This window comes from Vicia villosa, linkage group LG7 (genome assembly GCF_029867415.1).
Source record: "Vicia villosa cultivar HV-30 ecotype Madison, WI linkage group LG7, Vvil1.0, whole genome shotgun sequence".
Taxonomy (NCBI): Eukaryota; Viridiplantae; Streptophyta; class Magnoliopsida; order Fabales; family Fabaceae; genus Vicia; species Vicia villosa.
The window spans coordinates 99,842,444-99,868,571 of NC_081186.1; the positions used below are offsets into that span (position 1 = coordinate 99,842,444).

At 35.3% G+C, this 26,128-nt stretch overlaps 6 protein-coding genes across 7 annotated transcripts; 4 read left to right on the forward strand and 2 right to left on the reverse strand.

Annotated features, from left to right (window-relative positions):
• Positions 1–959: 959 nt before the first annotated feature.
• On the reverse strand, positions 960–2,866 carry LOC131616133 (hydroquinone glucosyltransferase-like). Its single transcript, XM_058887387.1, has one exon. It carries the CDS (start codon positions 2,715–2,717, stop codon positions 1,311–1,313), a length of 1,407 nt encoding a protein of 468 aa, XP_058743370.1. The 5' UTR covers positions 2,718–2,866; the 3' UTR covers positions 960–1,310.
• Positions 2,867–2,968: 102 nt separating this feature from the next.
• LOC131616135 (1-aminocyclopropane-1-carboxylate oxidase homolog 12-like) lies at positions 2,969–5,327 on the forward strand. The gene is made up of 3 exons (XM_058887388.1): positions 2,969–3,672; positions 3,908–4,229; positions 4,310–5,327. The coding sequence occupies exons 1-3, from the start codon at positions 3,128–3,130 to the stop codon at positions 4,559–4,561; spliced, it is 1,119 nt and encodes a 372-aa protein (XP_058743371.1). The 5' UTR covers positions 2,969–3,127; the 3' UTR covers positions 4,562–5,327.
• Positions 5,328–11,037: 5,710 nt separating this feature from the next.
• Positions 11,038–12,688, forward strand: LOC131618013 (1-aminocyclopropane-1-carboxylate oxidase homolog 1-like). Of its 2 annotated transcripts, XM_058889283.1 has the most exons (4): positions 11,038–11,366; positions 11,454–11,790; positions 11,876–12,197; positions 12,279–12,688. In XM_058889283.1, exons 1-4 carry the CDS (start codon positions 11,264–11,266, stop codon positions 12,528–12,530), a joined length of 1,014 nt encoding a protein of 337 aa, XP_058745266.1. In that variant the 5' UTR covers positions 11,038–11,263; the 3' UTR covers positions 12,531–12,688. The 2 variants fall into 2 exon arrangements, with proteins under 2 accessions (XP_058745266.1, XP_058745265.1); XM_058889282.1 differs by having other exon boundaries at positions 11,043–11,790.
• A 3,458-nt stretch (positions 12,689–16,146) lies between these two features.
• LOC131616136 (1-aminocyclopropane-1-carboxylate oxidase homolog 12-like) lies at positions 16,147–17,764 on the forward strand. Its single transcript, XM_058887389.1, has 3 exons — positions 16,147–16,854; positions 16,976–17,297; positions 17,377–17,764. The coding sequence occupies exons 1-3, from the start codon at positions 16,334–16,336 to the stop codon at positions 17,626–17,628; spliced, it is 1,095 nt and encodes a 364-aa protein (XP_058743372.1). The 5' UTR covers positions 16,147–16,333; the 3' UTR covers positions 17,629–17,764.
• A 132-nt stretch (positions 17,765–17,896) lies between these two features.
• LOC131616137 (1-aminocyclopropane-1-carboxylate oxidase homolog 12-like) lies at positions 17,897–20,429 on the forward strand. The gene is made up of 3 exons (XM_058887390.1): positions 17,897–19,272; positions 19,452–19,773; positions 19,853–20,429. The coding sequence occupies exons 1-3, from the start codon at positions 18,773–18,775 to the stop codon at positions 20,102–20,104; spliced, it is 1,074 nt and encodes a 357-aa protein (XP_058743373.1). The 5' UTR covers positions 17,897–18,772; the 3' UTR covers positions 20,105–20,429.
• A 4,277-nt stretch (positions 20,430–24,706) lies between these two features.
• LOC131618014 (E3 ubiquitin-protein ligase ATL4-like) lies at positions 24,707–26,128 on the reverse strand. The gene has a single exon (XM_058889284.1). The coding sequence runs from the start codon at positions 25,865–25,867 to the stop codon at positions 24,863–24,865; it is 1,005 nt and encodes a 334-aa protein (XP_058745267.1). The 5' UTR covers positions 25,868–26,128; the 3' UTR covers positions 24,707–24,862.

Genomic DNA, 26,128 nt, shown 5'->3' on the forward strand with positions numbered 1-26,128 from the left:
GTTTTTACAATTTATACACGGAATTTGGTTCTATAAAACTAAACAAATATCACTAACACTCCTAAAAGATTTATAAAATCAAATGTCAAATAACAATGCTTAATCAAGATTCAAAACATCATAGAAAAACTCTTACACAAATCCAAAATATCACATCTTAAAATTCAAAGTTATTTGAATTTGTTTAAGAGTTTTTCTATAATGTTTTGATGTCATTCCCATTATCTATCGATAAATAAAACGGAAATTAAGTGGAAGAAAAAAGAAAACAGTGTACAGTAAAAAAAGTTTAAAATAGAGATGTAAGAGAAGAGTAGAGTGAGAGAAGAAGAATATATATAGTAAAATAAGAAGAAAAGAAAAACAGAGTTAACGTGTTCTGTTATCTAGAAAATAAGAACGTGTCTTTAACTAGAAAATAGAAACATAACTTTTAACTCTGTTATATAAAAATTATACCTTTGTTGCTGAAGTACTAAAAACTAAATGTTTTATTCAGAGAGGGCTTGGAACAGCTTGATTAAAGTGAAGGGTAAGGCATTTGAGTCATTCTTTCCCAATTTTTAACATTTGTAAGAAAAGTAGTAAAATAACTATACAAGGTGAATAATGTAGATAGAAATTTTGATATGCTAAATCATGACAGTACTTAGAGATATAGTCACCACTCACCAATAGAAAGTACTAAGTAGTAATGCAATGTCCAACAACACATATTGAAGATAACTGTGAAATATAATACCAATTAAAGTGAACTTAATAGTGCATATTGTCATAAAATTTATTTTTCTATACCAAATTTCTCCACTTTAGGATCAAACTTGTGCCTATCAGTGAGAAGATTGGATGCATAAAAATGACAACGAAACACCTTCAAACAACTTAAATCTTTAGGATTTCCTTACACATAGCAGTACTCATGCCAATGTGTATATGAAGGACTAAGGAAAAAATAGAGATAAAGCAGCATCTCATCAACTTAATAAAGGATTTAAGCTATGTATGTATATAATATTCACCATACCATGTTTGTGTTATTACAAAATAGGGACCACAGAGGGGTCTCATCAAGATAATGTAAGTTTAAACTCCAACATGCAGGAGGGACCACTAGTCTTAGAAACTAGTTAATAGCTTCTAACCATCCAATGTGCATAAAGATAATAGCTTCTAACCATCAAGATAATAGCTTCAACATCCAATATTGGGTGTACAACACTTATTGAAGATAAGATTAACTAAAGTAAACAATGAAAAATAATGTCAAATGAGATCTTAAGAGTGCATATTTTTTCAATAAGCTTGGTTTTCTATACCAAATTTCTCCATTTGAGTGCCAATTGAGAAAGAGTCTTTGTAGAAGAACCATCTTCTTTAACTGCACTATTAGCAGCTTCTTTCAACTCCTTCATACTATTGCGCAGTTTCTCACCTTCTTCTCCTTCCAAGAGACGCTTGATCAACTCAGCAATTTGTACTCTTTCCACAATTCCATTCTCATTAAGTCTTGGCCTGACTCCAACTTTTAAGCCCTCACTCAGCATAACCGCATTCGTTCTCTGCTCCGCAAACAAAGGCCATGTGATCAGTGGCACACCATGGACCATACTCTCAAGAGTTGAATTCCAACCACAATGAGTCAAGAACCCTCCAACTGAACTGTGACTCAAGATTTGAATCTGTGGTGCCCATGATGGAATAACCAAACCTTTTTCCTTAGTTCTCTCCAAAAACCCCGATGGTAAAAACTCCAAAGGATCAACATCATTTTGTGAAAGATATGCTGAATTCGCCGAGCTACTCGGCGCTCTTAACACCCATAAAAACTTATGATTACTCAATTCCAAACCAAAAGCCAACTCATCAATCTGCTCTTGTGAAAGTGTGCCACCACTCCCAAACGAAACATACAAAACCGAACAAGGTTCATGTTTATCCAACCATGACAGACACTCCAGCCCTTGAACATCATGACCATCTTTTGCTCCCTTTTGGATAATAGGTCCAACAGCATACACAGGAGGGTTACCACTTCCTTCTTCTGCCAGTGCTTCTATAGATCCTCTTTCAATTTCTAGGAAGCTATTAATAAGAATGCCATCAACAAGACGGATTCTCTCAACTCGCTCGAGCAAGAGTTTATAAGTTTGACTTGATCTATCTTGAACTTGATCAACAAGATCACGGCCGTGAATCGGTACAAACCCTGGTAATTGAATAGCCTCTGGAAGATCTCTATACTCGCATGATGTTACCTTATCCAATTTGAGCAAATGATAGTATGAAGACAAAGTAGTAGCTGCAGAAGGAAAATAAACATAAGACAACATGTTGAATTCCTTAGCCAAATCCAATGCTTTAACTGCAAACGAATCAACCAGTAAGGCCACAAGGGGTGTCCTTGAAGATAAGGACTTCAAGGCCTCGTGGATTGATGGCAATGAATGAGCCAGTGTGAGTTGAAGTTGAATTTCTAAGGGAATTCCTTGTGGAAGATCTTTGGAGTCCACTGATGGAAGAAAAGTACAGTTGATGTTCGACGGAAGAGCTTGAAGGATTGTTTTAGATTCAGATGGAGGTGATCCAAGCGAGGGAACTAAACATGTGACATGAAAATATGGATGAAGATGAACAAGTAGTTTGGAGAATTGAAGAAGTGGGAATAAATGGCTATATCCAACACCAGGAACAACTGCAATATGAATAGATTTCTCCATGGAGATTTTTTGTGTGATGGAGAAAATAGTATATTCAAGATTGAAACAAAGAGTGAAAGAGATAAAAGAAAGGTAAAATATAAATACAGATATTTATGCCAATAGTTCAGCTAGACAAAACACAAACCATAAGGATCTTTGTATCCAGCTCATGGAATCTGTAAATAAAGATAACATTCTGGTTATTTATTGTTGGTATTGAAAAAAAGAAAAAGACTTTTATTTTGTAATAATTATCATTTATGTGTATAAAAAAAGATATTTTTTTGTCAAACTTGTTGTCTACTATGTGTGGACCATTTTAGCCACAGCCCAATTAATACAATTTTATCTCTTCAAGACTCCTACTTGTTGTATATAGATAAAGAGAAGTCTAGAAAAACTACATCCAAAAAATTTGACAGACAAAAATGGAAATCTCTAAAACGAGTGAAGTTTCGGTTGAAACAAAACTTGACTATGATAGAGCAAGTGAGCTGAAAGCTTTTGATGAAACAAAAGATGGTGTTAAAGGACTTGCTGATGCTTCTATCACGTGCATACCTCGCATGTTCCATCATGAACTTGATAAAGATTCAGCTGCATCTTCAAGTAGAATCACCAAACTTGTTGTTCCTTCTGTTGATCTTGTTGATATTCATAAAGATCCAACAAGAAGAAAAACAGTTGTTGAGAAAATAAGGGAAGCATCTGAGACATGGGGTTTCTTTCAAGTTGTTAATCATGGAATAGAAGTTAGTGTTTTGGATGAGATGAAGAACGGAGTTATTAGATTCTTTGAGCAAGATCCTGAGGTGAAAAGAGAACTATACTCACGCGATGATACTGTGAAACCTGTGGTTTATAATAGTAACTTTGATCTTTATAGCTCACCTGCTGCGAATTGGAGGGATACCTTTTACTGTTTAATGGCTCCTCATTCACCTAAACCAGAAGATTTGCCATCAGTTTGCAGGTATATGTTAGATATAATCTTAACTCAACCATTAGCCTTTAAATTATGATGCTCTCGCACTATGGTTCTAACAAGCACGGACTCTCTCACAGACACAGAAACACGACGCGTGTCAGACACAGTGACACACCTAGATGTCCGTTTATCATAGCTATCGATCTCCGTAGTGAAAATCTTAGTATCTGAATTTGATAATAGTTGAGATTAAATCATTTTTGTGCATATGTGATTGCAGAGATATACTGTTGGAATATTCAAAGCAAGTTATGAAACTAGGAAATGTATTGTTTGAGTTATTATCAGAAGCACTTGGACTGAATCCAAATTATTTAAATGACATGAGATGCAATGAGGGACTTGCAAATGTTTGCCATTACTACCCTTCCTGTCCACAACCAGAATTAACTCTGGGAACAACAAAACATACTGATAATGACTTTATCACAGTGCTTCTACAAGATCATATTGGTGGCTTACAAGTTCTTCATGAAAATAGTTGGGTCGACGTATCACCTATACCAGGTGGTCTTGTCATCAACATCGGCGATCTTCTACAGGTAGTTCTCATAATTTTGATGCACTGCTAGAGTTAAACTAATTTACATTGTTAATGATCTTGTTTACATTGTTATAACAGCTTATAACAAATGACAAATTCAAGAGTGTTGAGCATAGAGTATTGGCAAACCATGTTGGTCCAAGAGTATCAGTTGCAAGCTTTTTTAGCACAAGTTTTCAACCATCAACAAAGCTTTATGGTCCTATAAAGGAATTAGTATCAGAAGTTAATCCTCCAAAGTACAAGGAAACTACAGTTCATGATTATGTTGTCTTCTCCATGGCAAGAGGCCTTGATGGAACTTCTCCATTGCCATATTTCAGGATTTGAAATTTCTGATTAACACAAACACACACAACAAAGCTTGTTTATCATCTTTACATAATTGAAAGACTTGTATATAGTTAATAAGATGGCAAACCTCTAGTTTAGGGAAAAATTTATACTAATAATGAAAGTTTTCCTTTTTAGGAAGTCACGTTCATGTACAAACTTTCTTGAAAATTGTATTGGTCAAAAAGTACATGTGTGCGTGTTCCTTCAGTAAGGATAGAGGGACTCAGACGCCTTAGTAGGTATATTTCGCTGTATGGTGGTTAGGGCTTGCCCACGGCGGCGAGAAGCCCGGTATGATGGTGTACTACGTTGGTTTTGGGAGTCATGCTCACGTGAGGTGAGAGGCTCTATGGCTGAATGATATGCTTAGGTATAAGCTTCCGAGGGGTGTGATCAGTGTGAGTTACGATCTGGCTAAGCACTATTCTTAGGGTGTAATATATGTTTACATACACCATTAACATTATGAAAATATTTTTCACCCCTTTTTGTTTGCTTGTGTGGCTCGTTGTGTTGATGGTACAGATACCCACGTAGAGGACCATTAGTAGCTGCTGTGGGGAAGGATTGGCGTAGATGCCGAATTCATTTTAACGTTTTTGGGTTTTACTTAGTATTTCCGTATTTCTCTATGACAGTGTAACATTGGGATGAGGTTTTCGTTTGGTTGATGATTTCTTAAAGAATGTTGAATTTATTTCTTTATGTTCGGACTATGTTATTATATAAAAGTATGATATTTTTATGTTGCGTTGATGAAGTTTTGGTTTCTGCTGCTTAATCATAATTGAAAAGGATGTTTTTATGAGGATAGTGTGACACCCTATGCTGAATCTAAAAGAATTAATCCTTAGCTAACTTGGAGGAAACTTGAAAGTGTGTTGAATGAGTTTGAGGGTTTGTGTGATGAGAGAGTTTGAGAGTTGACAGATTTTGAGAGTTTGGATAGTTTGAGAGTATTTTGAAAAGTGAGGAATGAGAAGAGACTCTTGTGCGTATTTGATTAAAACAGCGTCTAGAAATGCATGTCCGTAAGTTACACGGAGAGGTATTTCCGTAGTTTTTTTTTACTTAGCCTTAGAATCTGGCTCAAAAACGAATGTAATTAAGGTGCGTTCGGAGATCCATTTTCGAATTCTAAAGTATATTTTGATTTTTCACTAGGTTGGGGAAGCAATACTTAGAATAAGATGTCTTAAGCAATTTCGATTTAACTAATATAATTCCAAGTCATGTACAGTTGAAATCATATGGTTTGGTTGGACCTTGACACACATACCAGAACAAATACAATCATACACATGATTGAATATCACACTAGTTGCAGAGATTACGGCACAACAGTATTGCAGATGTTGTGAACACTCAGTTGCATGCATAATATCCATTGATGTGTGCATGAAGAAAAGAGAGAAAAATTGAATGTAGAAGGAGAAGAATATTGCAAGTTTGTATTGATCAATCTCAAGAGTTTACATTGATTACATTGGTAGTTATATAGCTTTCTATATCTCAGCTAACTAACTAACTAACATGCATAACAAACTGTTTTAACCAACTAACTAACTCTTAGAGAGTTAGTTATTCATCACACGTGGCATTAGTCTTCACAGTCCCCCGCAAGCTGGAATGAATGTCAAGCATTCCAAGCTTGGACTTAAGGTGATTAAAAGGACCTGGATGAAGAGATTTGGTGAAGATGTCTGCAACCTGTTCGTGAGAGGTAACCGGCATTAAATGAATCGTACCATCGAGGACACGTTCTCGCACAACATGGCAATCTATCTCAATGTGTTTCGTTCTCTCGTGAAACACAGGATTGGCAGCAATATGCATAGCAGATTTGTTATCACAATAGAGGATAATGGGCAAGGCAGAAGGAAGATTAAAATCAGTGAGAAGAGAGAGTAGCCATATGCCTTCACAAGTCGCGTGAGCTAGAGCGCGATACTCAGCTTCAGATGAAGATCTAGATATCACAACCTGCTTCTTGCTTTTCCAGCTAATGAGGGAATCCCCAAGAAAGAATCAAATGCCCGAGGTGGATCTGCGAGTATCGGGGCATGCCCCCCAGTCTGAATCAGAGAAGCCAGTGAGGCGAAGGGCAGAAGAAGACTTGAATAAGAGACCTTGGCCAGGGTTGAGCTTGAGATACTTAAGCACATGGATGCCAGCAAGCATATGCTTATCTGTAGGATTAGCAAGAAACTGAGAGAGCTTACTTACAGCATAAGCTATCTCAGGTCTAGTATGTGTGAGATACAATAATCTGCCAATGAGACGTCTGTATGTTGAAGGTTCAGAAATGGGAGTGCCAAAAGTCTGATGGAGCTGGATGTGAGGCTGCATAGGTGTGGTGCAAGGTTTTGCACCAAGGAGGCCAGCATCATTGATGAGATCAAGGGCATATTTTCTTTGACATATGAAAATTCCTTGAGCACTACGAGCAACTTCAAATCCAAGGAAATATTTAAGAATTCCTAGGTCTTTGATGCTAAATTTAGCATCTAATAATGCCTTGATATTAGTAATTTCTTTGGGGTCAGTGCCTCCAAGTACTAAATCATCAACATAAACTAGGATGACAGTGAAACCAGAGGTGGATTGTTTGGTGAACAATGAGTAATCTGCCTTGGACTGTAAGTAACCAGAGGCTAATAGGGTGTCAGACAATTTGGTGTTCCATTGGCGGCTAGCCTGCTTTAATCCATATAGAGATCTTTGCAGCTTGCAAACAAGACCAGGTTGAGGAAGTTCCAGACCTGGAGGAGGCTTCATGTAGACTTCTTCAAGAAGATCTCCATGGAGAAAAGCTGTGTTGACATCCAGTTGATAGAGAGGCCAATTGGATGCTGCAGCAATTGCAAGGAGAACACGAATGGTAGTCATTTTGACCACAGGACTGAAAGTATCTGTATAGTCAAGACCTTCAGTTTGTGTGAAGCCTTTGGCAACTAGCCTAGTTTTGTATCTCTCAACAGTCCCATTTGCATGAAGTTTGACTTTAAACACCCATTTGCATCCAATTGATTTCTTCTGTGGAGGCAAAGGCACAAGCAGCCATGTATTGGTTTTAATCAGAGCAGATAACTCAGCTTCAATGGCCTTTTTCCAATTGACATCAAGCATAGCAGTCTCATAGGAATGTGGTTCGTGAATGGAGGATAGATTTAGAACAAAATGTTTGTGGTCAGGAGACAAAAAACAATAATTGAGTACATCAGAAAGGGGATACTTACAGGATGATGTGGACTGAGCTGAATCAAGCTTGGGGATTGTATCAGATAATAAAGCACAATGGTAATCTTTAAGATATGAGGGTGGCTGAATATGTCTGGCAGATTTTCTGACAGGATTAGGAGGTGGATTAGGGTTAGGGGCTGAAGATGTGCTGACATTAGGAGTAACATTAGGAGCGGATGAGCTGGGATTAGGGGCTGAAGATGTGCTGACATTAGGAGTAACATTAGGAGCAGATGAACTGGTGGAGGGTATATGAGGAGAGGAGAGTGACTCAGTCATGAAAAAATGATCAAACATGTCATCTGAGGATGAAATTGACTGTTGTGTAGGAATGCTAGACTGGGAATGAGGTTTGTAGGGAAAAACTGTCTCAAAGAATGTGACATCCCTAGATAAGAAGAGTTCCTTGCATTGAAGGTCAAATAAGAGATGACCCTTGAGACCTGGTTTATATCCTAAGTATATGCATTTCCTAGACCTTGTATCAAGTTTCTTTCTATTAGTTTTAAGTGTAGTTGCATAGCATAAAGAGCCAAATACTCTCAAATGGGACATGTCTGGAAGTGTATTATGAAGGACTTGGTAGGGTGACTTGTGTTTCAAGAAAAGGGTTGGCAATCTATTAATGATGTGAATGGAGTGACTTACAGCATGAGCCCAGAAAATGTGTGGGAGATTGGCTTGAAATAAAAGGGCTCTAGAAATGCCAAGTATGTGTTGATGTTTCCTCTCAACAATGCCATTTTGTTGAGGGGTACCAACACATGATGTTTGATGTGTGATGCCATGGGACTGATAAAAATCAGAGAGTTTGAATTCATGACCATTGTCAGATCTAATGCATTTAACTTGGCAATTAAACTGTGTCTTAACCATGGCTATGAAAGATTGGACAAGTTTTGAAGTTTCAGATTTCTGTCTCATTAGAAAGATCCAAGTGAATCTACTCTTATCATCTACAATGGTAAGAAAATACCTAAAACCCATCATGGAGGGAGTGGCTAAAGGCCCCCATATGTCCATGTGTATCAAATCAAAAACAGCCTGTGATATATTAGTGCTATGAGAGAAGGGCAATCTCTTTTGTTTGGCATAAAAACACACATCACAAGGTAAATTAGAATTGATAGGTTTGATAAAAGGGAAAGTTTTATTGAGTTTCACCAGTTTAGAGAAAGAAGTATGACCAAGCCTTAGATGCCATAGGCTACAATTGGAAGAGCTATTTACAGGAATATGTACACTTGAATTAACAAAATGATTAGGTGGATTAGGGTACAAGGAAACAGATGGAGACTTGAGAAGATACAATCCACCATGCAGTTCAGCTGTGCCAATCATCATCTTGGATGATAAATCCTGTATGACACAATTAACATCAGTAAACATAAGTTGGCAATTGAGGGTTTTGGTCAACTTGGGAACAGAGATAAGATTGAAAGAAAACTCAGGCATATATAAAACATCAGTGATGTAAAAAGAATCAGTAAATTTAATGGTGCCTGAAAACTTAGTGGTAACAAGACTACCATTAGGAAGTTTGATTGTGATGGGTTTGATTTGCTTAAGACACTGAAAATAATTTTGAGTGAAGCAAACATGATCAGTTGCCCCTGTGTCAAGGACAAAGGTTTCAGGGTGAAAAGAGTTTGGAATAGCACAAATGATACCTGAACTGGGATTGGTTTGGGAGGTGAGGTGATTAATGCTATGAGACTGTAAGTTTGATGCATCTTGGAGTAAAGCCAACAAAGCCTTGTGCTGCTCAGGAGTAAAGGCCAATCTAGAGTTTACCTGTGCATTAGCTTCAGAATCATCACTTGAATGAGTATCAGATTTGTCATGTGCAGTGGTGTAATTGTTGACTGCACCATCTGGTTTCCAATTGGGAGGATAGCCATGCTTTTTGAAGCATGTATCCACTGTATGATTAGTCATTCCACAGTGAGTACAAACACGATTACCTCTACCTCTGCCACCTAGGGATCTACCACCACGAAAACTACCTCTGCCTCGAGAATTACTTCTGGATTGTGGATCACGATTGGTGTTAGGAGTGGCTAACACTTTTGGTTCATCAAGGGGAATGCAAGATTGTCTTTCTTGTTGAACAAGTAAAGAGTAAACCTTGCATATGTTGGGCAGTGGATCCATCAACATAATTTGAGAACGAATGGCTGCATACTGATCATTCAAACCTTTCAGAAATCGAATAACTTGATCACTATCTCTGTAGGTGCGTATCTTGGTGATAGCACAACATGTAGGATCACAGTCACACGTAGGTATTGGACGAAAATTATCTAACTCTTGCCATAAGATTTTCAGCTTAGTGTAGTAGGAAGAAATAGATGTGTCACCTTGCTTTAAGGTGCAGATTTCTTCTTGTAGATCAGAGATACGAAATACATCACCATGATAGAATCTTTCCTTCAGTTCGATCCACATGTCAGCTGCATTTTCAATCCAAAGAATGCTTTGAGCAATTTCATGTTCTACAGAGTTCTTGATCCATGACATGATCATGGTGTTGCACCTGTCCCAAGCAATAGAATTGAAATCGAGATCCGAGGGACGAGGTAAAGCGCCATTGATGAAGTGAAGTTTGTTCTTGGAACGTAACGCCATTGTCATGGAACGAGACCAAGAGTGATAATTGTTGCTTGATAGGAGAGGAGTAACGAGAACCAACGCTGGATTTTCGTTTGGATGCATGAAGTATGGATTGAGAGTATCATTTTGATACCCTTTTTGCTGAGTGCGAAGAATGGTTTCACCATGAACACTGCCTTCAGAAGTTGCAGACATGGTGAGAACGAAGCAGTGGATTCAAAGAACGAAGATGAAGAAGATATGGAGATTGAGGACTTGCAAAGCGTAGCGGAAAAAGGATCACAGGTCGATGATACCATGTGAACACTCAGTTGCATGCATAATATCCATTGATGTGTGCATGAAGAAAAGAGAGAAAAACTGAATGTAGAAGGAGAAGAATATTGCAAGTTTGTATTGATCAATCTCAAGAGTTTACATTGATTACATTGGTAGTTATATAGCTTTCTATATCTCAGCTAACTAACTAACTAACATGCATAACAAACTGTTTTAACCAACTAACTAACTCTTAGAGAGTTAGTTATTCATCACACGTGGCATTAGTCTTCACAGATGTAGACCATAATTCTTGATAAAATTTATGATTAAAATGGACACTTTATATTAGATAGATGTTAGAGTATGAAACATATCTAGAAAAACAGGAGGACATCCTCTCCACTCACATGACGATAATGTGTTGGTGTCGGTATATTCTTTGTAGCTCTCCTTATTTTGACTTCAAGGATTTGGGTCCAGTTAACTTTTTATATACGTAACTCTTATATGTCACACAATATAAATTCTTTATTCTTCTACTAACTACTCTAGTTACCAACCACTACAAACACAGAGAAAATGGGAACAACTGATACATCCAAGCCTAACCTTGATTCAATATTGAATGCACGCAAAAAATTTGATGAAACAAAAGCTGGTGTCAAAGGACTTGTTGATGCAGGTATTAACAACATTCCAAGCTTATTCCATCATCAACCTGACAAATATCAGAAATCCAACAACTCAAACCATACTATTCCTGTCATAGATCTTGTAGATATTATTGATAATAAAGAAGATTCAACTCTTCACCAAGGGACTGTTGACAGAATCAAGGAAGCATGTGAAACTTGGGGGTTTTTTCAGGTTGTTAATCATGGGATTCCTTTGACTGTTCTTGAGGAGTTGAAAGATGGTGTTAAGAGGTTTTATGAGATGGATACAGAAATCAAAAAAGGTTTGTATACAAGAGATCAAGATAGATCCTTTATTTATAATAGCAATTTTGATATTTATAGCTCACCAGCACTCAATTGGAGCGATACTTTTTCATGTTACTTGGCTCCTGAAACTCCCAAACCACAGGATTTTCCTATAGTATGCAGGTATATGTATTTATGTGTATAAGATTTTCGTGTTACTTGATCTTCATTTTACCATTCTAATTGGCTACTTATTGTTGAGTTGTAGGGATATATTGCTAGAATATGGGAAACACATGATGATTCTTGGGACTTTACTCTTTGAATTGATGTCACAAGCTTTAGGACTGAATCCAAACCATCTAAAAGATATGGATTGTGCTGAAGGACTAATTGCTCTTTGCCATTACTATCCTCAATGTCCTCAACCAGAGTTGACTTTGGGAACAACCAAACATTCTGACAATGACTTTCTCACAGTACTTCTACAAGATCATATTGGTGGTCTTCAAGTTCTTCATCAAGATAAATGGATTGATGTAAAACCTGTGCCGGGGGCTCTCATAGTTAATGTTGGAGATCTTTTGCAGGCATGTTTTCTGTATTCATTTTTGTGTTTATTTCCAAATGATGCATACTCGGCGCTAATTATATGTTTGTTTGAATTGTAGCTTATTACAAATGACAGGTTCAAGAGTGTCGAACATAGAGTACTTGCGAATCGTGTCGGTCCAAGAATATCTGTTGCATGTTTTTTCTGCTCAGATTATAGGTCATCCTCAAAACTGTATGGACCTATGAAGGAACTTTTATCAGAAGAGAATCCTCCCAAATATAGAGAAACTACAATTGCTGATTATATAGCCTACTTTGCAGCAAAAGGATTAGATGGTACTTCAGCTCTTACACATTACAAGATTTGAACTAAATAATGTGTAAGATAAAAGTGTTAGTTCATAATACAAATAATAGAATGAACTTGGTGGGGTTGGGTATATTATTTTGATTCTGTTAATGCAGTGTATATATTTCAATTGGGTTGGTAAAATAATGGAATCAAAGTTGCAAGCCTTCATGTTTATTTTTTTGATAAAACAAATTTTTTATTAATGGAATACAATAGGTGCTATTATACATAAAAGTTGCAAGCATACATCTAATTGACTTATTTTTCTTTATGGGGCTAGTGTTTTTACAACGTGCCTTTTTCTCATATGTGTGTGACATTTTGTTGAGCGAGAAAAACAATAAGCTTCGGGTGGAACGTGATTCTCGTTTTTCCCTCACAACTGAATAGATAAGTCTAATGTCTCTCACTTCAGTGATAGTTTGGGGATCGTGAAGCTTCCTCACGTGGTGTTGTTGTTCTATTCCGGATCGGTTCTCGTACCGTAACATAATTTCTGGGTGAGGTTGCTTCTCATTTAGTGTTGTCTATCAGAGGAGCATATTATAGGATTTCTTCAATTCTCAGGTTCATTTCCACAAAGAATAGAGAGTTATGTTGTTGTATCAAGTGATGCTGCAGAATTTGATTAGGCATGCTACTTATTTTTTCTCAAAAAGTGTAATGAGTCATAAGCTGGAATTGGTGTTGATCTTCTGTATGTATACCTACACTGTCTGGCATTACTTATGCCATCACAGTTTGGTTTTTAATACAATTTTATTTGCTTTTCAAAAAAAAAGTGGTAGATGTTTTTCAATAGGTCAATTGCTCCTTGCATGCCTAGATTGGCGTGCACTAGTAGATTGGCGTGCACTAGTTGAAGGAAGGGGAACATCTCTTATCTGAGTAACAAAGTTTTAGAGGTAGATCGATTTGACGATTTGTGTATGCACTATTGTTGCAAAGTCCGAGAGATTTGATTGGCTTGGAACACTCCTTGGTTGACTCTTGTAGAACCTGGATCTCGGGGTGTTGGTACGGACGGGGAAGTCACCAAGACTTGATCATCTACCTTTGAGGGAAATGTTTAAGCTCTCATAGCTTCGGTAACCACAACGACAAATTTGGGAGATCAAGTGATCTTAGACGTCGCCATAGATTGACAAATTTGGTCTTCGATTTATTAGGAAAAGAGATCCATACTTTAACAAAGATGATCGAAGATTAGGATCTTCTACAAAGAAACAATGGTTCTTTGTAGAAATTTGTAGGAATCAAAAGTCGACTCTCAGAGACAGCACCACTGTTTCGCTCGAGAACCAATAATGACTGGTAAGGTGGTGATGTAAAGTCTTGCAGAGATGGATCAAACTCCAACTACCAAGTAACTAAGAAAATGGGGAGCGATATGAGAGTGGGGATAGATTTTATTATTTACAATGGCACGATTTTCCTCTTATATAGTGTGCATGCAATGCGACAACTATTTGATTGATCTAGATGGCGAGTGATGCATTTAGAGGGCACATTACCTATCTTTGGTGAGAGAGAGAGAGAGAGGATGCACGTATTTCACGCGCTTCTTCACTTGTTGATTGCTCATAGGCCCTGCGAACGACCTTGAACAAAAACTATTTAAACTAATTCGAAAAGTCACTCAATCATGAAGCCAACACCCCATTTTAATTTATATCATTCAAATGAATAAACTCCAATAAAGATATTTTATATGATCAACAATTTTTTAAATCCACTATTTAATCTTCAAAAATTCTTATATTTTCACAAATCCAAATTTATCAAACTATTATGTATGGCATATATAAAGACAAAGAGAAACAGAATAAGAGTACAAGAGTTTCACATGTAAACTCCAAATGTGTCTTAGGCTTAACTATTCGTTTAGGGGTAGGTGACCAAGGGTCACATGGGAGGTAGTTTTATTGGTACAATCAAGGGTATTATTGTAAACTAGATAGTAATATTAAATATATTACTTTTGACACTGAAACCCTATTATCACATAAATAAAAGGAACTATATTTGCTATATAATCATATAGATATGCACCATTGGCTGAACTGGTGAACAAAGATTGATCATGTTTATTGTCTTTTATTTTCATTTCTCTTTAATCTTTTATATTGGTTGTTCTAACAATTTGTATCAGATGTCGATTAACCCCGGTATGAAATTCGAAATGACTAGGTTCGACGAAACAAGTAATTTCATATTATGCCAAATTAGGGTTAAGGATATCTTGGCTCAGCAAAGTTACATAAGGCGATGCGCGAGACAACACTGACTCAAATGGAGGATACCTTACATAGAACAACCACATGGGTTCAGTGACACTTGACATGGAATACTAGTTTATCCGTGAACAAGGTGATCTTTCAATTGTAGGATATGTTGATTCAGACTATGTTGGTAATATGAATGATAAAATGTCTACAATATCGTACGTCTTTACTTTCACAGCAAGACCTATTTGTTGGAAATCATCTATTCAATCGATATTAGTCATGTCAACAATAAAAGCAGAATACACGGTAGCAAGTAAAATTGTCGAAGAAGCTTTGTGGATTACATGATTGGTGAGAGAATTAGGTATTGAGAAATGTGGAGTTCAATTGCATTTTGATAACAAGAGTGTCATTTATTTGACAAATAATCAGGTGTATCATACGATGACCAAGTATATTGATGTGAGCTTTCACAAGATCGGAGAATTACTTGCATTGTGGCAAATATTACTCGAAAATGTTTATATTTCTTAGAATGAAACTAATATATCAACTAAACTTGTCATTGGTAACAAGTTCAAACATTGTTTGTAATTGTTACATGTTTCTTAGTGTTAAGCAGGAGGTGTACCTCCCTTATTGTCATGATGTGATCCTCAAGCAAAAACACAAGATTACAAGAGTTTAACGTGAAAATTTCAAACGTGTTTTAAACTCAACTATCTATTGGGGGTAGGTGACTATTGGGTGTACGGCCAGTAATCTCCGTAGTACAATTCAGGGATATTATTGTAAATTAAATTATAGTATATATATATATATATATATATATATATATATATATATATATATATATATATATATATATATATATATATATTAACAATGTAACTGTAATTCTAACATAAATAAAAGAGAATTATAAATGCTCTATAATCACAAAGATAGACATTATTCACCGAATTGTGTTAATAAAAATTAATCGTATTCATTCTCTTTTATTTTTCGTTTCTCTTAAATCTAATATATTAAAGAGAATCAACTAAACTAGAAGTTCTAAGATAATCCATTGATATCTAGATTAGATTCGTGAAATCTCTTATGCTTTAAAAAACCTGCCAAAAGTAGTGGAAATGGGTTAATCCAGAAACATGCCTACAAACTCCAACCATTCAAAAATATGTAACCAAGTTATTATATACTACCTCCGTTCCTTTTTATAAGAGACAAGTCATTTTTTAAGTTTATTAAATAACTAATGTATTTGGTCTCTTTATAGACTAGATACATTGATTATTCAATGAATCTAAAAAGTGAAATTTCTCTTATAAAAAGGAACGGAGGTAGTATATAAAATGACATTGAAAAAGAAAAATTGTTCACATATTTCCTCAATTATCCACATAAGAGTCATCCAAAATATCAATTTTATAGATAAAATATGGTCGGTTGGTTCTCTAGTAAATACATTTCTGCCACCTTGAGATCCGTGCCAATACTCATTTCCATCACTATTACTTTAATGGCTGCTCATTAATTCTTGCTTTTTCTACCAACTCCTCTAGCTCCAGAAACCACAACAGACACAAAAATGGGAACCACTTTTACAACAAAGCCTAACCTTGATTCATTGAATGATCGCAAAAAATTTGATGAAACCAAAGCTGGTGTCAAAGGACTTGTTGATACAGGTATTAACAAGATCCCAAGCCTATTCCATCACAAACCTGACAAATATCAGAAATCCAACAACAAAAACCATGTTATTCCTGTCATAGACCTTGTAGATGTTGATAATATTAAAGATCCAACTATTCACCAAGGTATTGTTGACAGAATCAAAGAAGCATGTGAAACTTGTGGTTTTTTTCAGGTTGTTAATCATGGAATTCCTTTGACTGTTCTTGAAGAAATGAAAGATGGTGTCAAGAGGTTTCATGAGCAAGATATTGAAGTCAAAAAAGGTTTCTATACAAGAGATCAGAATAAGTCATTTATTTATAATAGCAACTTTGATATCTATAGTTCACCAGCACTCAATTGGAGAGATACTTTTAAGTGTTACTTGGCTCCTGATACTCCCAAACCACAAGATTTGCCTGTAGTCTGCAGGTATGTTTGTATGCCACACTTTCCTGCAGAGCGAAGTTAATCTACTACTTACAATATCTTACCGCGTATTTAAAGGCACAGATTTTTTTCTTCTAATTGCGTACTTATTGTTACATTGCAGAGATATACTACTTGAATATGGGAAGCATATGATGAAATTAGGGACTCTACTGTTTGAACTATTATCTGAGGGTTTAGGTTTAAATCGAAACCATTTGAATGATATGGAATGTGCTAAAGGAATAATTGCTCTTTGCCATTACTATCCACCATGTCCTCAACCAGAATTAACTATTGGAACACCAAAACATTCTGATAATGATTTTTTCACGGTGCTTCTACAAGACAATATTGGTGGCCTTCAAGTTCTTTATCAAGATAATTGGATTGATGTAAAACCTGTGCCCGGAGCTCTCATAGTTAATATTGGAGATCTTATGCAGGCAAGTTTTCTACATACTTTTGTGTTTATCTCCAAATGAGGTATACTCAATACTAACTATGCATTTGTTTGAATTGTAGCTTATAACAAATGACAGATTCAAGAGTGTTGAACATAGAGTACTTGCGAATCGTGTTGGTCCAAGAGTATCTGTTGCATGTTTTTTCCAAACAGGTTATAGGTCATCCTCAAAAGTCTATGGACCTATTAAGGAGCTTTTATCAGAATACAATCCTCCCAAATACAGAGAGACCACAGTTGCTGAATATGCAGCATACTATGATACAAAAGGACTAGATGGTGTTTCTGCTCTTACACATTACAAGATTTGAATCACAGAATGTGCAGCTTGTAAAAAACGAATTGCGGAATGTTCTGTAACTTTTTTAATACTCACAGAAGTTTGCTTTTTCTTAGCATGTTAGTATAATTCCATTCCAGTATTTAAAATCACTTTTGGGACTTTAAGTGAATTCCATATATTTACTATATTTTGAGTTGAACTACCTGAGTTAACATTAATTTTGGGACTTTTCAACATACTTTATCATATTAATACTGAGCATTTGAATCTTCATTTGGAATTTCTCCTCATTAACAACTTTTTTCTCTTCAAATGTTAATTGATCAGCATTAGTATGATATTTTAACTTTCAATCCAAGTCAAGATTGAGTAGTCCACTCATTAACGGTAAAACTCCAAACATTTGAAGATACATAGTACTCAAGTAACTTGAATATACATCCACATTTCCTCGATCCGGTACCGTCGCATTTCAGCATCTTTTAAAACATCTTTTGAAGAGACATATTTTAAAACACATCTTTTAGAACATATTTTGATATAGAAGTCGAGTTCACAGCGATGACGACATACCATTGTATGATCACTCGACATAAATGATTGATTTGAGGTCCCTTACTTCGTGTTTGTTTCTTTATGCACACCACATCTCTTACAACATATTCTGATATAGAACTCGGGGTCACGACGGTGACAAAAGGCCACTGGATGATCACTCAACAATGGTGCTTGGTTGGAGTGGACCTCAGTGGCGAAAGTGTATATGCAAACACTCTGATGACAAAAGAGCATGTGCCGTGAAAGGTGGTGATGTGAGGCTTATATAGCCTGAAGAAGAAATATGACTTAATGGAAAGTTATCTATTAAAGGGAAAGTGGATACCTTAATGTAGAGGTGTAGATCATCAATTTTGAAAGAAGAAAAGTAAAATGAAATTATTTAGTACATAAAAAGACAAAATAAAAATATTTTAAAAAATTATATGAATGGGGTATACTCCTACTACATGTGATGCTTGCATATTCATGATAAGGAAAATTTTCTCAAAAATCTACAATCACTTCAAAAGATAAAGACGTGTCGTGTCTGTCTTCCACTCCATATTTTGACTTGTTGTATCTTCTACTAACTCTTCTAGTTACATCTTCTAGTTCCAGAAAAGACAGAGAAAATGGCAACCATTGATACAACCAAGCCTAACCTTGATCCAACGTTGAATGAGCGCAAAGCATTTGATGAAACCAAAGCTGGTGTCAAAGGTCTTGTTGATGCAGGTATTAACAAGATTCCAAGCTTTTTCCATCATCAACCTGACAAATATCAGAAATCCAACAACACAAACCATGCTATTCCTGTCATAGACCTTGCAGATATTCACCAAGGGACTGTTGACAGAATCAAGGAAGCGTGTGAAACTTGGGGTTTTTTTCAGATTGTTAATCATGGAATTCCATTGAGTGTTCTTGAGGAGTTGAAAGAAGGTGTTAAGAGGTTTTATGAGATGGATGCACAAGTCAAAAAAGGTTTGTATACAAGAGATCAAGATAGATCATTTATTTATAATAGCAATTTTGATATTTATAGCTCACCAGCACTCAACTGGAGAGATACTTTTATGTGTTACTTGGCTCCTGATACTCCCAATCCACAAGATTTTCCTATAGCTTGCAGGTATGTTGTATGCATGTCTATAATCTTTATGTGTTTCTTAAAATTTGGTTAAGTTTTATTGTGCCCTGACACTTTAGATTGAACGCGTGTCTGGTGTTTGACATGTGTCTGGATTGACATTGACACCAAAACATGTAGTCATATTCCGTTTTCTTCTAATTACCTACTTATGCTTGCAGAGATATATTGCTAGAATATGGGAAACAGATGGTGAATTTAGGGACTTTACTGTTTGAATTGTTGTCACAAGCTTTAGGTTTGAATCCAAACCATTTAAAAGACATGGATTGTGCTGAAGGACTACTTGCTCTTTGCCATTATTATCCACGGTGCCCTGAACCGGAATTGACTATGGGAACAACCAAGCATTCCGACAATGATTTTCTCACTGTGCTTCTACAAGATCATATTGGTGGTCTTCAAGTTCTTCATCAAGAAAAATGGATTGATGTTAAACCTGTCCCTGGGGCTCTCATAGTTAATGTTGGAGATCTTTTGCAGGCATGTTTTATGTATTCTTTTTTGTTTATTTCCAAATGATGCATACTCGGCACTAATTATATGTTTGTTTGAATTGTAGCTTATTACAAATGACAAATTCAAGAGTGTTGAACATAGAGTACTTGCCAATCGTGTCGGTCCAAGAATATCGGTTGCGTGCTTTTTCTCCACAGGTGTTAGGTCATCCTCAAAGCTGTATGGACCTATGGAGGAGCTTTTGTCAGAAGAGAATCCTCCCAAATACAGAGAAACCACAGTTGCTGAATATGTAGCCTACTTTAATGCAAAAGGATTAGATGGTACTTCAGCTCTTACACATTACAGAATTTGAATTAGGCACTATGGAAGAAAAGAGATTAGCTCATACAAATAATTGAATAAACTTGGTCAGTTTATTATGATGGTGTAGTTAGTCATGAATTCCACATGATTGTGACATGAATTAGAAAAATGATGTGGGATCTATTTCATGCCATGGATGAATTCAAAGCATATGAACATTCACTTATTGAAAACAAAGGTGATCACAGTTTTCTTCATAAACTTGTTTTAACTAGGTTGCTCTCCGGAACTTATTATAGAGAGACAATTATAGAATCTATTTCTTGAAACGTGAAATCATTTCTTCCTAAGGAAAAAAAAATCATCCTTCTTCATCTTTGTTAAAGTAGAGTTTAGATTTCTTTTTGAATTTCTTGTTTCTTAGGTCAATTTATTTATAGTAGTCGAATGATAAATTTGTAACGCGGGAGAACAGAAACTCTCACATAATAGATCTTTCCATTTTAATCTGTATCATTTTAGAAAAGTCCATGTTCAAGGATTCATTAGTAGCATTGAATCCAAAAACAATTGCACAACAAAAATAACATGCTCGGTTTTCTTAATAAAAACGGAGTTATATCAACCTTCCCTCCTTAAAAATTATTTTCAAATAAAAACTTGTTCAAACAATCATACCTGATTATAGGAACTTGTTTTAGATCGCATAGAACATTTTTTAGTTTGAATACATGATTAAAAAAAGAAGGATTTATAAAATTGAGAGGTTGATTAACATAAATAAATTTCTTTTTGGTTGTAAACGTTCAAGAAAGCGTTTGATCCGTCAAGCATATCTCCAGCACAATTTAACTTTTTTTTTATCTCTATATAGTACCCAATTAATTTAGAGTCCTTGAGGTTTCTCAAGTCATTAGATTTCAATTTGTTTAATCTCTTTAAATCTTTCATTTTGATAAAAAAAAAATCTCAAAATGGTCCAGTTTACAATAATAGTTACATTTATAAACAGTGTGATTGAATTTCTTTTAGAATGATATATGTTACTAAAAATTTTAGAATTGTTTTTAGGTTATTAATCTAAATTAGTTTTATTATATGATGCTCTTTGATTATCTAAAAGAAGATTTAAGTTATTTCTTTCTAAATCAAGCACTTGTGCTCCAGTGGTAAAGAAGTTCTTACAAAAGATAACACTCAGGAAATACCAAATTCAATTCTTGATGGGAATAATGTTTTAATTTGAAATTATACTAGTTTTAATTTAGAATTAGTTGATGTTTGCCTCTTTACATTTATTTTGGAAAAAATATGATGTAAGATAACACACATTAACTAATTCTATATTAAAGTTATTAATATTCCAAATTAAAAAAATAAATTATTATAAGCCAAATTAAAATAAAATATTTATTTTTTTACTTGATATTGGTCTTTACCTTGATCTTTATTTTGATATATCTCTTGGTATTTATTTTTATCTTTCACTTCTGAAAATGTTTTCTCCAAGATACATGCAAATCAATCAACTGCGTCTACTCTACCACACATATGAGGTAAGTTCAACAAAGATAACGTGTATGAATTCTTCTATAGTCATGATCTTTTTGAGGAAAAAAATGTATAACAAGGGGTAAATTTTAATTTAAAGACCGTGCTTATAAAAAAATTACAGGATACTATATTACCTTTATCACACAATTTACTTGATACTAGTAAATCATATTATAAACTTTCTATTCTAATAAAAATTCACAATAGGTTTATCGCTTTTACTAATAGTTCATGAACTGGTAATTATACCTTTGTTGTTACTATGAGAAGAAATTTCTCCTCTCGTAGAATAAATTACGAAAAAATATTTATATCTTCGATCATATGATTTGAACAATCAGTATCATATTTTGTGTTCGGGCCACCAAACATATCTCCATCACAATTTAACTTTTGATCTCTAGTACTCATGTTTTATAGGTCCTTTAGTGTTAATTAAACATGGCAACGGGGCGGAGCGGAGACGGTTTTTACCTCCCCCAAATCCCAAAACAATCTTTGTTCCCCGCCCTAAATCCAAACGGAGATGGAGTATTAAAACTCAGACCCGTCCCAAATGGATTCGGGTATCCCCGCTCCGCCACCATCTATTTAGTGAAATTAATTTTTTAATCAAAATATTTAATTTTCAATTTCATACATACATTTCAAATGTTTTAAATAATAAATACATATTTAATGGGTACTAGTGTCTCCATTACCCGACTCATCTCCATATGTTGTAATCGGAAAAAACTCAAACCCAGTTAAAGTGAGTTTTTCCCATCAACTTTAGGACGGGTACAGATGGACACCCGCGAGTACGAGTTTTATTGCCATGTCTAATGTTAATAGATTTAAGATTGCTCAAGTCATTAGATTGACCACTTTAAATCTTTCATTTTGCTAAAACAATAAAGCTCAAAGTGGTCAAAGCTTACAACAATATTTGCATTGGATTTCTTTTTAGTATGACATATTGTTACACTAAAAACGTTAATATTGTTTTTAGGTTAATAACTCAAACTAACTTTATTATATGATGTTTTTTGATTATCTAGAAAGAGATTTAAATTATGTCTTTTTTTAGTGAATTTATCGAAACATCACATTGATCATATTTGGAAGCTTGAAGTAAGACTTCTTAAAATGAGGAAATGATGAGGACCAATTAATAGCATGAAAAAGAGAATTTAATGTTTTATTTTAATTTTTCTTGTAATAATTCTATTTAATTTTAATTTTAATTTGTCTATGGGTGGAAGAATCGTTTTGATCAATGTTGTTTTTGATTAGTATGCTTATGTACTATTTCTCGTTCTACCAGGCTCCAGTAATGGTGTTGAAGGAGATTACGAAGATACATTGATATTTTTATGGAGAGGCTTCAAGAACAAGTGTAAAGTTAATGGAATAGATGGCTGACTATTTGCAATTCGAATAAAGATGATGGGTTAGAATTGAAGGATAGCGGAAGATTCAATTTGGCATTGCCGAGCAAGTGGCACTGGTGCATCCTAAAAGACGAAAATTCAATTTGCCTTGATTTCTTATTTTTCAAGTAAATGAAGATTTGAAGTTGAAGATTCTCTCGTCTGATCCTCCGGTTACCTCCAAAAAAGGCTCTCTTTGTTGGCATGTCATCTGCTCCTTGGTTGATCGAAATGGCTTTCTTTATATATTTCATATATGTGAATTTGCTTTTTTTGTTTCTTTGTAATTAGGGTAAAATATCTCTTATTCATTATAATTCAATTTGCTTATAAAATAATAAGCGCTTATCCTGAGATTGGTTTCAAGTTGCATTGCAAAGTGTATTAAGCGCTTATCCTGAAATTGATATCAAGTTAAGTTCAAGTTGTGTTTTAGCTCTTGTAATTAGGCTGAAATATCTCTTGTATTCAATTTTAACATGTGTATTTTCTTTACGAGGCTTGCTATTGTTACACAAGATTTTAGATTTTGACACCGTATCCATTCTACATAGTAGCCGTAAACATGATTTATAATGAGGCTCAAATTCCAATGCACACAAAACTAATAAAAATAAGAAAAAAAATGACTTGTACAAGGTATACTACGGTCTAAGTGTGGTGTAACAAATAGCATTTCTGGTATAACTTATGTATACATCTTTAAAAAATTCTAATAAAATGTAATGTATTGAATAAATAACATGCAGAGTAAGGAAAAAAAACAAATTACATAGTACATTTATTATATTTAGGTTGATAGATTTGGTGCAAGGGTCCATGCTAAGAAAATCAAAACTAGAAAATTTGTACTGGAAAAAATATTTTAAATTTCAAGAAAATTTTATATACAATTTTCAAAACAAAAGTTTATATTTAATTTCTATAGATAAGTAGTAGTACCATTGCAAAAAAACTCTCAACATCAGGTTATACGTGATCATTAATAACTTGTTCCCTTTCATTTACTATAAACATTAATAATCGTCACAAAAGACTTAAAATTGATTCAGAAGTAGGTCCTTTCCCATTAAAATGGTTGGTATTATACATTAAATGACCTACCATTAATTCAATTCCATGGCTTATTCACTCACCTACATAAGACCCCTATACTTTACTCTTATTTATATCCTCATCGAAACGCAGCATCAATCACCGAACAAGGCATGCCACTATAATAAGGTAAGTATATGTTCATTCTTACTATGTCGCAAGACACGTTTCTTTTAAATTCCAAAAATATCCTTTTACTCAATTGCTGTAACAGTATTCTAACATGTTTAAAAAGGAAATCTGATTTTTGTTCCTACTTTTGAAAAATACTTGCATGAGCACAAACATAACAAGTGGCTTTACAAACAACCAATCACAAATTTTTATTAATTAAAAAACAAAAATATTCTTTTTCTCTCTCCTACTTAATCACAACCACCCCATGAATCCAATTAAAAAAAAAGTTAAATTTTAAATAAATTTAAAAATTTCTCTTTTCTTATTGGTTGTTCCTAACACTAATGATTTATGTTCGTATCCATGCAAGTTTTTCTCCCAACTTTTTTGTGTGTGTAAAAAATTAACAAGTTAACAAAAATATCCAGACAAATAAGCTTTGGACACGTGTCTATTTTAATAAATTTCCAATCACAGTAAATACCAATCAAAATCAGAAAAACCTTTACTCGTTGAAAAGAGATAACCATATATAATCATCCATCCACTATATTAATCTAAATGGAAAATATATAAAGTAAAAACTATAAAAATGAAAATAAAACCTAAATATTAATGTGAATTAACAATCATACCCCTGACGAAAGCCAACTAAACATTTCGGTAATCTCTTCACCAATTCTGTTACCTTCCACGTCATAATCCACCGGCTCAATTCTCCGACTACTTCCGCCACCACCGAAGAACCTACCGGAGCTACGAAACGACGCCGTTCGCGATGATATAGAAGCCGAAAGCCTGTCCATGTACTCCTTCAGCCAGTATCCACTTCCGGTATTTCCAGTGACGGTCTCTAACGTTTCATGTGATATTGGAGGATTCGCAGGGAGTACTGGAATGTGAATATCTTTCTGATCGGAGATACTTCTCCGGTGATCTTGAGTGAATAGAACTTCCGATGGCTCCTCTACATAATACTCAAATGATCCAATGGAATACGATCTTCCGTCATTGACGGATTCCGCATTGGTTTCTATTTCGATGACGGAGACGGAGACGGATTCCGGTCTTCGCCGGCTTATGTTTCCTATTTCGATAGGAAAACTATCGGAAGAAGTTGATCGGAGAATCTTGTTGAGGTCGGAATCGGAAGTAAAAATGGAAGAGCGACAGAGCGGACAGGATAGATTCGAACTGAGCCACGTGTCTATACATTCAGCATGGAATGCGTGCAAACAGAGAGGTAGAGAACGGAGGAGGTCGCTGTTTCGGAACTTCGATAAGCATACGGCGCAGTCAGCGGCGGTGACAGTGGAAGATCGGCGAGATACAGAGGAGTACGGGAACAGCGGCAAGGCGTCAATGACTGAAGGACGTAGCTCCGGAGAGATCCAGTGGCTCGGATGCGATACAGTGTATGTAGTAGGATATCGATCGGAGGCGACACGGTGGAGACGGTTGCAGTTGAGGTGGCGGAGAAGGAAAAAGATAGCAACGGAAACGATAACGGTGATGGCGAGAATCGTAACGATAATGAGAATGCTGGGACTGATATTCTGTAACGGAGAAGAACGGTGAAGTGACGGAGGTGTAACTGACGGTGGTGTAACTGACGGTGGTGTAACTGTATCCATAATGTTTGAAACGACGACGTTAAGAGTGGAGGAGTGTCAAGTGTGTGTGAGCTTTTGCGTTATATATGAAAATAGTTGTGTTTTATTTTGAGAAGGTGCGAAGATAGAGAGGACATGTGAGTGGCACGTGAGAGCGAAACTGGTGCAAGGTTAATGAATGAATTGAATGTTAATGGTGGCAGTGATGAATGGATTGAGTTGGGAAATGGAAACGATTTGATTGAAGTAAATGCGTTCAGGTCTTTCTCTGCGTTATTTTTG

Excerpts from the sequence above, each read along its gene's own strand:
- LOC131616133 (XM_058887387.1), bottom strand. The coding sequence starts at position 2,717 with ATGGAGAAATCTATTCATATTGCAGTTGTTCCTGGTGTTGGATATAGC.
- LOC131616135 (XM_058887388.1), top strand. The coding sequence starts at position 3,128 with ATGGAAATCTCTAAAACGAGTGAAGTTTCGGTTGAAACAAAACTTGAC. Across the intron at positions 3,673-3,907 it reads GATTTGCCATCAGTTTGCAG|AGATATACTGTTGGAATATT; the intron begins GTATATGTTAGA and ends ATGTGATTGCAG. Across the intron at positions 4,230-4,309 it reads ACATCGGCGATCTTCTACAG|CTTATAACAAATGACAAATT; the intron begins GTAGTTCTCATA and ends TTGTTATAACAG.
- LOC131618013 (XM_058889282.1), top strand. The coding sequence starts at position 11,264 with ATGGGAACAACTGATACATCCAAGCCTAACCTTGATTCAATATTGAAT. Across the intron at positions 11,791-11,875 it reads GATTTTCCTATAGTATGCAG|GGATATATTGCTAGAATATG; the intron begins GTATATGTATTT and ends GTTGAGTTGTAG. Across the intron at positions 12,198-12,278 it reads ATGTTGGAGATCTTTTGCAG|CTTATTACAAATGACAGGTT; the intron begins GCATGTTTTCTG and ends TTTGAATTGTAG.
- LOC131616136 (XM_058887389.1), top strand. The coding sequence starts at position 16,334 with ATGGGAACCACTTTTACAACAAAGCCTAACCTTGATTCATTGAATGAT. Across the intron at positions 16,855-16,975 it reads GATTTGCCTGTAGTCTGCAG|AGATATACTACTTGAATATG; the intron begins GTATGTTTGTAT and ends GTTACATTGCAG. Across the intron at positions 17,298-17,376 it reads ATATTGGAGATCTTATGCAG|CTTATAACAAATGACAGATT; the intron begins GCAAGTTTTCTA and ends TTTGAATTGTAG.
- LOC131616137 (XM_058887390.1), top strand. The coding sequence starts at position 18,773 with ATGGCAACCATTGATACAACCAAGCCTAACCTTGATCCAACGTTGAAT. Across the intron at positions 19,273-19,451 it reads GATTTTCCTATAGCTTGCAG|AGATATATTGCTAGAATATG; the intron begins GTATGTTGTATG and ends TTATGCTTGCAG. Across the intron at positions 19,774-19,852 it reads ATGTTGGAGATCTTTTGCAG|CTTATTACAAATGACAAATT; the intron begins GCATGTTTTATG and ends TTTGAATTGTAG.
- LOC131618014 (XM_058889284.1), bottom strand. The coding sequence starts at position 25,867 with ATGGATACAGTTACACCACCGTCAGTTACACCACCGTCAGTTACACCT.